The sequence below is a fragment of the Cnephaeus nilssonii genome (assembly GCF_951640355.1).
Source record: "Cnephaeus nilssonii genome assembly, chromosome: 1".
Lineage (NCBI taxonomy): Eukaryota > Metazoa > Chordata > Mammalia > Chiroptera > Vespertilionidae > Cnephaeus > Cnephaeus nilssonii.
This window is the reverse complement of record NC_137072.1, coordinates 94,656,613-94,668,397: the sequence shown is the minus strand read 5'-3', so window position 1 is coordinate 94,668,397 and position 11,785 is coordinate 94,656,613. Positions and strand designations below refer to the sequence as shown.

Genomic DNA, 11,785 nt, shown 5'->3' with positions numbered 1-11,785 from the left:
GATTTTCTTCACTCAATCTAAATGGTCTCTGAGCTTCAGTTGTATATTTTTGTTTTGTTGATTTTTATTTTAGTTATCTGGATACATATAATATCCTCTGATTGACTCTAAGTTTCTTAGGACAAGAAGCAACTAGTATATGTATGTGTTATTTGGGCTTCTCTTCACGGAAGTGGAGACTGAGACAAAAGCTTTATGTGAAGATAATTTGTTTGAAGATTTAATCTCAGGGCTTTAGAGTAAGGGAACTAAGAAGAATGAAACAAGGAAGAAGAGAAAGCCAATCCAAAAGTGAGTTATTGATCTGGTTAATCCTATGAGTAAGTAAGGCTCAATTCTGTTGAGGACTCTTTGAGGAATGGTGTAGACTATGCCTCATTTTTTTCCTTTTATTATGGTGGACTTTTAAAAATATTTTGGTATAATTGACATATAACATTATATTAGTTTCAGCTGTACAACATAATTATTTGATATATGTATGTATTGTGAAATGATCACCACAATAAGTCTAACTAAACTTCCATCACTGGACTATGCCTCATTTTTTTTACCCAAAAAATAAAAGAGAGGAATATTTAAATGGTCAAGGATCTCCTCAAGGGATATCTATGGCACGGCTAGGTTTGTGCATATACCAGAATGGTTGAATAAGCTTCTACAAACATCCTGTACAGTGGTCTTAGTGAAGCCACAGGACATAAAGTGAGAGGTATAGGGGGCAGTTATGACAAGGGGCTGTCAGGCTACACCTGCCCAGAGTTGGCTGCCAAAGTAAAAGGGTAGGCAGAATATTAGATGAGTAAGACAAATATCTGATAAAAATAAAGATGGAAATAAATATCTGACAGAGCCCATTTCTTGCATTCCTCCAATCTGCCCATGCCCTATTTTAATAGTTCCCCAAAGGGAATGAGTATAGAAGCAGAACACACTGACTACATTCCTCCTCTGACCCAGAGAGCAAAGACTCTCCTACATGCCAGCTCAGACAACTAGAATCTCAGAAAGACCTCCAGCCATGGAAAACCAGACTCAGAATTTCCATTTGACCTGAGATGCAACAAACTCTTGCCTTGGGTTCCCCCAGATGCAGACCCTGAGACAAGTATTCAACTATAGGTCATTTATTTCAGAGCTGATCCCAGGAAACACCCTTGGAGGAATGAGATATGAATAAAAAGTAACCTAATAAAGAACGCTTTACCAAGTTGTTTTCTACCATGGAAAATCAGAATTCTATGTCACTGGGGAACTCAGGGAGAGTGTAAAGCACACTCCCAGATTTATCCCCAAAAATGGGCGAGAAAATTGTACTTACCTGCCAGTTCTCCCTCTGATATTGATTAGGTATTGATTAAGGGCTGCTTCAAAGGACAACCTCCAGCATTTCTGAATTGCCTGTTTTGTGGGTCAAGTGTGTTCTCATGGCCAGCAAGAAAGCCCGTCAGGCAAAGACTCTCCAGCATTACCAATACACAGCTTTCAACACATAGAAGAAAACGCTAAGCGGAAGTGAAAAATGCACCAATAGCTATACCAACCCAGCTACAGGTGTAAAAGGCATGGAGTTTTCTAACATTAACCCCAGCACACAGGAACATATATCATTGAAGTTCTTTAAACAGGTGCTTCTTTTGATTACATGATAAATTCAAGGAATTCAGTTCTAGAAAAAAAAAACAAAAAACAAGCAAATTCCTCTTATGTTAGAAATTGACTTTATATCAAAATTATATCATTTCATTACCATGAGTAAATGGTGAATAGGGGCCTGAAAGTACACATTTTTATTTATTTTATAAATTCAAAATTATGTTTAGGTTTGTGTTGATGCAAAATAAAGGCATTGTTGGAACTTCCAAAAGCAGCAACAGAGAAAGGGGGAACATATTTAGATGTATGTGTGATCTATTTCTTTTGCTTGGTACATCAACTTAATTCGAATGGATGCTCTTAGGTTCGCCCAAAAAAGTCCATGTTTGCTCTTCTCCTTCGGCCATTCCAAGTAAGTTCGCTGTGCCATGAAAGTTTTGAGTTTATGATAGCTGCTGGGGATAGAATACATTGGAATGGATTCCAGCAAGATCAGAATTAAGTTATCAGATCCTTCATGAAAGAGATTGTGGTGGGCAAAGTAGAGTTCATAATGGCACCACTCACTCTGAACAAAGTTGGGGGACAAAACAAAGATGGACTTGTAACTCTTCTCAATACAGTTGATGATATTTTCCACAATGCTCTTGCCAGGAACAAAGTTTCTCTCATGGAGACAAATCCGTATACCTTCTTTTTCTAGGTTTGGTAGTAATTCATTCTTCACCCAGGCAGAATCGTGTCCACTGTACGAAATGAAGGCATGGAACTGAAGAGTTCTTTGGAGTTCGTGTAAAGGTGTGTTCCTGGCCCTGTGCCGGGTCTGGGTCCACTGACACACCATCCTGAGATACCAGGGCAGGTCGAAATAGACACAGAGGGCAGTCACAGTGACAGCCAACACCAGCCCAGTGACCCCAATGGTGACAATCAGCAGAGCTGTGTTGCAGGATAATGGAGACACATGGAAGTCCTTCAGTAGGGTTCCCTTATAGCTTTCTGGATAGTCACACTTATAAGAGTCAGGCCAGCCCTCTACCACGTCCCTGGAAACTTGGCCTATGCTTTGGATAAATTCTCTTAGCTCACATGTGCATTGGAATGGATTGTTTCCTGCGTTGATGGACCTGATCTTCTGGCAGCTCTGGAAGAAACGAGCTGATGGGTTGGAAATTGAATTATAGTCAGTGATCAGCACAGAGAGGCTGCTGAAGGAATCACATTCAGGAAGGTGGGCTAAAGAATTGGAAGCAACATTGAGTTCTAGCAAAGCTTCCAGACCAATGACATTTTCAGGGATACTTGTTATTCTATTACTGTGAAGGTCAAGAACCTTGAGCCTGGGAGGTAAACATCCGAAAACAGAGTCAGTGAGTATATTTGAAGACATATTTAAACTTAATAAACTTATAGTCCAAGAGCAATATTCTTCATTTTCATCATAGCTTAGAGAATTCTGGCTAATATCTAATTGTTGTAGAGACTTCATCTCCTTGGTCATATGAACTATATTTGCAAGTTTTTTTAATTGATTCATTTGTAAACTAAGTGTCTCCAACCTAGCCAAGGTTCCACAATTGTTAAAAACCATGTCTGTTAAGAGATTATTGGAAAAATCCAAATGCAGAAATGGGCTCATTTGGGATGGGCAAACCATGTGGACCATATGGGTACCAGACACTGTGAAATTCTGGATGTTCATATTTGAAAAGATTTTATAGATGTAACTTTGTGGCAAACTAAACGCGTCACTGACAACTTGGTGTATAGACAAGGCCTTCAATGAGGTGTCAGAATAATCAAAATCTCTGACTTGAGGGCGACCTTGTAGTTTCACATTTGAAATTGAGAAATACTCTATTCTTGTATGCCAAACCCACTGGAACATTGTAATGAAAGAATGCCATGTTGTTTCAATGTTGTTTAAAGTAAGATTTGATATCCTTGAATTATTTTGAAGTTTTGACAGAATACTTAGGAAATAAGAATATCCATTATCATCTAGCACACATTTGATATTAGACAGTTCCAGACTTATTGCAGTGCTGACTGACACATCCAAAATAAAGTGGGATTCCTTTCCTGCGGGGAAAACAATGTGCAGACTCTCTGTGTTAAGGTCTTGAAGGCTCTCAGGGTCTTCTTTTTCCCCATAAAGGTCTCCTAAGACTAGTAAAACCTTATTGATATGCAAATGAGCAATTGGCAGCACACTAGACTTTTGTAACTGTGTGGCACTCAAACCCAGAAATTCTAGTTGAGACATGTTGCCAAACTCTTTGCAAATGGGCAGGGCATCAAATGCATTAAATGAGAGGTCTAAGTGCTTGAGGTTCACAGTATGGTGGCAAGAAATCTTCTCCAACTTGTTGTGGGACAAATCCAAATACTCCAATTCCTGGTTAAATTTGAAAACGCTCATGTCAAGATACTGGATTCTATTATGAGAAATTCTCAAGACCCTCAGCTTGGATAGTAATAGGATGTCAGAAGCCTGAAGCTCAGATATATCATTTTGTGATATATCTAAGATTGTTGTTTTCAGGGGTAAGTCTTTGGGAACATGGGTGAGACCCCCCTTTGATCTGTCAACTAAAAATTCACTTTCCTCAGATAACTGGATTTTGATCCCAAGTATTAACATGAAGATGATGACAAAATGGAAGATGGTAGAATTAGTTTTAGTCATTTTGTAACACTAGATGTTCCTGAGGATAGTTGCAATTCTTCGGAGCATCTTGATACAGATACAGATCCTAGAAAAAAATCCACATTAAATGATTGCATTAAATTGGGCATGGTTGATATTAAACATTTTTTTACTAAGAGACTCATAACATGTAGGCCACATTTTTTGGAGTCATGTAACCTAAAACCAGGGAAATACACATACTGATACATAATTATCCTACCTATATGGTGGAATGGTTTGAAAGGTGCCCCCTCCCAATAGATATGTCCACCTCCTAAACATGTCAGAATCTCCAGAAACTATGAATGTTACCTTATTTGGAAGAGGGGATGGTCTTTGCAGAGATAATTAAGGATCTTGAGATCATACAAGAATATCCAGGTGGTCCTTAAATCCAATGACAAGTGTCCTTCTAAGAGAAAGGCTGAGGGGTATTTGACAGGGACAGAAGACCTCCCTTTGATCTGTCAACTAAAAATTCACTTTTCTCGGATAACTGGATTTTGATCTCAAGTATTAACATGAAGATGATGACAAAATGGAAGATGGTAGACACAGAGGACACAGAGGAGAAGGCCATATGAAGACAGAGGCAGAAGATGGAGTGAAACAGCCACGAGACAATGAATGACGATAGCTATCAGAAGCTGGAAGAGGCCCTAGAGAGAGTACAGCCCTGCTGACACCTTGACTTTGGACTTCCGGTCTCCAGAACCATGAGAAAATTAATTTTTGTTGTTTTAAGCTACCAAATTTATGGTAACTTGTCACAGCAGCCACAGGAAACTAATACAGATGGTTTTAGATATTCACAAAGTCCTCTGACCCTAACCCTCCCAAGATCATTTAGAATTTGAGCTAGGTGTACACAGCTGGTGTACTTACTACCTTTGCCATACATTTTCTGATGGCTTTCTTAAGTGTTTTCTTCCCATGTGGTTGAATTCAGACCCCTTTTATATTACCTTTTTAAATTTACACATGGCTTGGTGCCTAACTTTGGTCTTATTCAAAAGGTAATTAGATAATAATAAACAGCCTTTCAGAAAAGCCATTTATTTATTCAATTAGTATTTATTGATAACTTATTGGCCATCTTTTAGGAACTGGAGATAAAGCAGTGAACAAAGTAAAATTCTAATTATCAAGGAGCTTATTGTCTAGTGGGGAGACAGAAAATAAAACAAATAAATGCTAAATGTAATTTCATGTAGTAATAAGTGCTATATAGAAAAATAAAACAGGTTAATTAATCAAGAATAATGGCAGGCATAAGAAGGAAGAACATTTTACTCTTTGTAGCAGCCATGGATGTCCCTGGAGAACATTATGCACAGTGAAATAAGCCAGTCAGAGAAAGACAAGTACTATATGATTTTACTCACATGTAGAATTTAATGAACAAACTGTACTACCAAGCAAAATTAAGACAGACTCGGATAGAGAATAGGCAGACAGCTCTGGTGCATGACGGGGAGAATGGGGGGTGGGGGGGTAGGGGAGGAGAATGAGGTGAATGAGTAATCTATGGGAAGATCTAGGGGGAAAGCATTTCTGGTGAAGAAGAAGGCAAGTGGAAAGGTCCTGAGATGGAAGTGAGACTGACTTGTCTGAGGCATGGTGAGGAGGTCAATGTTAGCATGGAGTGAGCAGGATGAGAGGAGTCAGGGCCAAGGTTGCACAGTGTGTAGATCATTGCGAGGAGGTCAATGTTAGCATGGAGTGAGCAGGATGAGAGGAGTCAGGGCCAAGGTTGCACAGTGTGTAGATCATTGCCAGGAGTTGGGGTTCTATTCTGAGAGTGATGAGGGGGGAAGTGAGCAGAGAAAGATTTTGAGGATGGGAGAAGGTTCCTCCTCTTAAATTCATTCATCCGGTGTGTATTTATTCCTATGAAGTGTTTTGTTCTAGGTTATGATTATTGCATTAGTTATCAACCCACTATAGCTCAGATTATTTTGTAACCACCATTCCAATGGCACATGAAACCAGAGGGAGTTGTGTTGGGATGAACCCTAGAGAGTAATACACCCCCCACCACGTTTTGAGCTGATGCTACATGGCTACACAGATCTTGCAAGGATCTTATTCAAAATCCTTAGACAAGGAAGTCATCAGTATCAACAAAGCACCAAATTCCTCTCATATCTCCCAGTGGGCACAGTTGACCCTCTGAATCCTTGTATTTTGCATTCATGGATTCAACCAATCACAGATCAAAATTTTCTAAAAAAAATAATGTTATATTATTGCTGATATGTACTATATTCTTAGGTCTAAGATGGTTGCACCTCCTGAACATGTACAGTCTTATTTTCTTGTCATTATTCCCTCAACAATATAATAACTACATAGCATTAACAATGTCTTAGGTATTAACCTTTTGCACTCGGATGTCGAGTGTGATTCAACACGGTTAGTTAGCATCGGTAGCAGCTCGTATGTTGAGCCACATTCGACACGTAGTTTCACCGCGGGGGGAAGGGGGGTTTTTGTCTATTTTTCCAGTATCTTTTCTTGTTTTCATTAGCATGAAAGGACAAGTAAAATATAAATGCCATCTCAACTGATGCCAAAAAAGAAAAAAATGAAAAACCGATAACGCATGTGAAATTTATTAGGAAACTAGTACATGATCTTGTTGGAGAATTCAGAGATGGTACACTAACTTCCAGGGGTAGATTATTATCCACTAACTTAGAGCAACGTTTAGATGGAAAGCTCCATATAATCACACCTCACCCTAACAAAAAACACAAAGATTGTGTTGTTTGTTCTAACAGAAAAATCAAAGGAGGAAGAAGAGAGACGATTTATATTTGCGAAACATGTGAATGTAAACCAGGTCTTCATGTGGGTGAATGTTTCAAAAAATATCACACCATGAAAAATTATAGAGATTAAAATTACTCTTTGAATGTATCAATAATTTGAAATATTAAAAAATCCAAATAAATAAGTTTGTATGAAAAGAAACTCCAGTTTTTTATTCTACTGCTGCGCTTTGTAAAATCTGGGGTATTTAAAAAATTAAATCCCGAGTAGAATAAAGGAATCGAGAAAAAAGCAAGCGAGTGCAAAGGGTTAAAAGTAATCTAGAGATGATTTAAAGTATATGGGAGGATGTGCTTAGATTATATGCAAATACTACACCATCCTATATAATAAAAGGCTAATATGCAAATTGTTCCCTCAACCAAGAGTGTGACCACCCTCAGCCCCTCCCCTCAGCCAACCCCACCTCTGATCAGCCCTCCAACCCCAATTGGGGCAGGCTGGCCTGACCCCATTCATGTACAAATTCATGCTCTGGGCCTCTAGTTTTATATAGGAGACTTAAGCATCCAATGATTTTGGTACCATTTCCCATGGGCACCAAAGGTTGTATAAAGTCCCAGATATAACCCTGCATTGCAAAAGTTCCCCAAATTAGACATGCAGATGTATCTGGTTTTGAAACATTGCTTGGACTTACCCTTTTGTACAGATGCTCAATGATCCCGTGTTATCCTGATTTCTCCTAATATAGGAGAAGGCATGGTACCATCCCCTCCATCACTATGCATGGAGACTCTGTGCAAGGAAGGGGACACACACATTAAAATGAATGTTAAAAGTAAACATGGCATTTTTATGGTGTTTCTTATATTTGGCTAAAAGTCCCAGAAATTTCCCAATTCTTCCTCCCAGCTTCCTGAAAGAGCTACTCACATGAAAATAAGTACTTAAATGAGCATCAAAATGATACTTGATATTGCCTGGGCCAGTGCCTAATATTTCAAAACAGAACCATCTGGTAAAAGTAAGTCAAAGTCAAAGTGGTTTGGGTGTAAGGCTCAAGTGGGGTCCTTACTTATTTTTAAGCCTGAATTCAAATCTGGGATCTTTCTACCTTTTGGCCAACTCCACAGTTCAAAGAAGCAGTGATCAGTATAGCCAGGCATGGTATACAGAGAGACCGGGGAGATAAGGGTCAGAGACAGAACTCTATGCATGGACAGGAGGGCTTAGTGCACAGTGGACCCACCACAAGCAAGACCAGAGGTGTCCTCATTTCATTAACAACAGTAATCACCACAAAGATTTAAATTTATATAACTGTTTGTCCCCAGCATTTAATGAGAGCATGGCTTCAGCTTTATATCTAGCAAAATTAATTGACTCAGCTATCTTCTATTTGCCCAACTTCCATTTTGCCTTTCCAATTATAATCACTAATTTGAAGTATTCAGTTGGTGAAACCATCTTTATTTCTGTAATTAAAGAGTCAAAGTATTGTACATATGAGCAACTGAATCTTAGGTACTTACAGGATCTTTCTATTTTATATACCAAACTTGCTAAATCAGTGGAAAATCAATATTTTTTAATCAAAGTCCTAATAACCAGCACTGGTTATTATATATATATATATATATATATATATATATATATATATATATATAATCTCATATATATATTAGAACCCCAAAACTATTTTACTACCAAATAGAATAGTTATTTGCTAAGTTGATTAGTAAAAGAATGCTTCAATTTGAAAGTATAAAAGTAAGATCTATCTATGTCAACTTACATGATTGTGGTAAGTTTAGCCTCCCACTATATGATATCATACAACAATACCTTTGAATTGCCTTTGTTTGGAGACTTTGGGGGCATCAAATCAGGACGTTGACTTGTCTTAATAGATGATACCCCCAGAGTTCATCTAGCCCATTGAGTTCAGTTCGCAAATACTGAGTCAGTCTTCTCTGCACCAGACCAACGAGGCATTATCCACAGGTTAAAAGGGTCAGAACCAGTTCAAAAGCTCTTCTGCTTTGTTTCCTATGTGGTATTGTGAACTTTTGCTTTTTTCACTTTCAACTCTTTTGATCAAATGGGGTGAAGCCTGGGAAACATTTTTGAAACCTACAATTCCACCTGACTTGCAGCACCGCAGAACAGCTTCTGTGGTCTGAGTAACTAGAAAAGAATAGCTTGTGGGAACAGCCCAGAGAAGAAACTAAAATACACCTGCCCATAAAAAGTGTACGGCAGCACTGCCTCCAGGAGTAACTCAGCCCTATCCCATTTTCCTCAGCATTCTCATTGCAGGAGGTGGGTGGAGAGGGATGGGAGAAAGAGCAAGGTCACCTGAAGTCAACAACCAGCAGCTCCGTAAGAAAATCATGAGAAAATGTGTGTGACCCAAACTCTCATCTTCCAACTCAAATATATCTTTGGCAAGCAAATCATGCTTGAGGTGAGGTCTTATTCACGAAAAAAGCAAACATACACACATACAAAAACTCTCTCTCTGACTTAGGACAAGGAACTGAATAACAAATGCTGGTTCAAACCACAGTAAGTACATATCAGAAATAACGCACTTGGAAAAACACCCAGGACTTCATCATCGAACCTGAGATTTTTGTGTTCAATAACGGGTTATGTCGTTATTTTATTTTATAGAATTAAAAGAAAATGTACCACTTACCAAAGCAATCTGTTCGTCTATCTCCTTGGCAGTCTGAAGAAAATTCATGTGCTTCCTCAAATATTTATTTCACTGGTCACCAGATTTAATGTTGGGGGCAGAGCTCTTTTGTGCCATCTATTGAATCCCACTGAAATTACATCACATGGAAAGTGTAAACCCATTTTCTCCTATTCACATGTGGAATATGGACTGGGTTAATTGATAGACTGGTATTAAAATAGAATCACATCTTTGTGGCTCTATTTTGCTACAATCAACTCACTATTAAAATGAAGGAGGTGGTGTTAACAATCCACAGATCATTATTGGCTGAATGCAAAATGCTTATCTTTGTAGCCATGCAGGTGGGGGCGGGAGGGCCAGTCTGAGTGTATTTCAGATGCTTTGCTTTTCTCCTTGCCTTTTGATCGGTCGCTATTAAAAAAGAGTGGAAAGAGGGAGGAGTCAAGGTCAAAGTTTTGCTTAAACTCATTCATAAAGGGAAAGACCATCCATGGGCTAATATAAAATGAGTGCTAATTGTGTCTTTTTTGACAAATTGGTTTTCAGAGAATCTAGTGCTCAAATTCTTTTTCCATTGATATGTTCAAACTTTCTTCAAAAAGTGGTTTTTAAAAATTTACATGTGAAAAATATGATATCTAACAATCTCTTTTCTCAAATAATGTTTAAAACACTTGCTTTGGGTTGTTGTCAGCACACTCAAGAATCCAATCTGATAGCCCCATTCTTGTCTTTTAAAGAAAAAACAAAATAACAAAGCAAAAATGGGCAACTAAAGCTAAGAAATGTTAGCTGAATTTCTCTGAACTTGCCTTCATCCTAGTATTGCATGATGTCCAGTTACAAATTGGACACAATTCTTTGCTGTAATCACCTTTTCTAACACAGTGAGCAAGGCCAACTTCCCTAAACTAAGAACCTTGGGATTGGTCGATTTCATAGATGAAAGGTGATATCTCCTTATTGTTTAGTTTTCATTTAGTACAAATTTCTTGGATAGTTTTTCAAGTTTATTGGCAATTTGTATCCTTTAGTGAATTACCTGTTCACATCATTTGCCTATTTCTCTACCGGGGTTATGTTTTTACTGTTCAATCACATGTTCTCTATTATGTTACTGACATGAACCCTCTGTCAAACTTTGTGCAAATATCTCCCATCACCTTCTTTTTCATTTCATGATCTTTTAAACCAATAAATGCATACATTTTGATATAAACAAGTAAATTGACTTTTTTTTTTTTTTGCTAATACTAATATTTAGTTGTATGCTGGTAAACCAGGTTACAAAAGAGAAAGCCTGATTTGTAGCACATACCGATGTCAGCCATGTATATATTTTCACTGAAGCTGATTTCTAGCTACAACTGGCTTGCTTGCAAAATTCTTGAATATCTGACAACTGGCCCTCACAAATCTATATAAACCAGCTCCAGCAGACCACTGCTACATTGCTTTTAAGTTTAGAAAGTTCTTTACCATAACAAGGTCAAAGAAACATATGGTTGGGTTTATTTGCAGCCATCTTGGTTGGTGTCCCTCAGCCCAGACTGCACCCTCTCCAATCTGGGACCCCTTGAGGGATGTCCGACTGCCATGGGCAGTCAGACATCCCTCTCACAATCCAGGACTGCTGGCTCCCAACTGCTCGCCTGCCTGCCTTCCTGATTGCCCCTAACCGCTTCTGCCTGCCAGCCTGATCACCCCCTAACCACTCCCCTGCCAGCCTGATTGATGCCTAACTGCTCCCCTGCCAGCCTGTTTGCCCCTAACTGCCCTCCCCTGCAGGCCTGGTCACCCCTAAATGCCCTCCCCTGCAGGCCTGGTTCCCCCCAACTGCTCTCCACTGCAGGCCTGGGTCCCCCCCAACTGCCCTTCCCTGCAGGCCCAGTTACCCCGAACTTCCCTCCTCTGCTGGCCTGGTCACCCCTAACTGCCCTCCCCTGCAGGCTTGATCACCCCCAACTGCCCTCCCTTGCAGGCCTGGTCCCTCCCAACTGCCCTCCCCTGCT

General features: G+C 39.2%; 1 protein-coding gene across 1 annotated transcript; it reads right to left on the bottom strand.

Moving 5' to 3' along the window:
- Nucleotides 1-1,894: 1,894 nt before the first annotated feature.
- TLR1 (toll like receptor 1) lies at nt 1,895-9,813 on the bottom strand (the record flags this gene model as incomplete). Its single annotated transcript, XM_079772445.1, has 3 exons — nt 9,768-9,813; nt 7,764-7,861; nt 1,895-4,352 (listed from the first exon to the last, which is right to left on the bottom strand). Exon 3 carries the CDS (start codon nt 4,283-4,285, stop codon nt 1,895-1,897), a length of 2,391 nt encoding a protein of 796 aa, XP_079628571.1. The 5' UTR covers nt 4,286-4,352; nt 7,764-7,861; nt 9,768-9,813.
- Nucleotides 9,814-11,785: the final 1,972 nt, after the last annotated feature.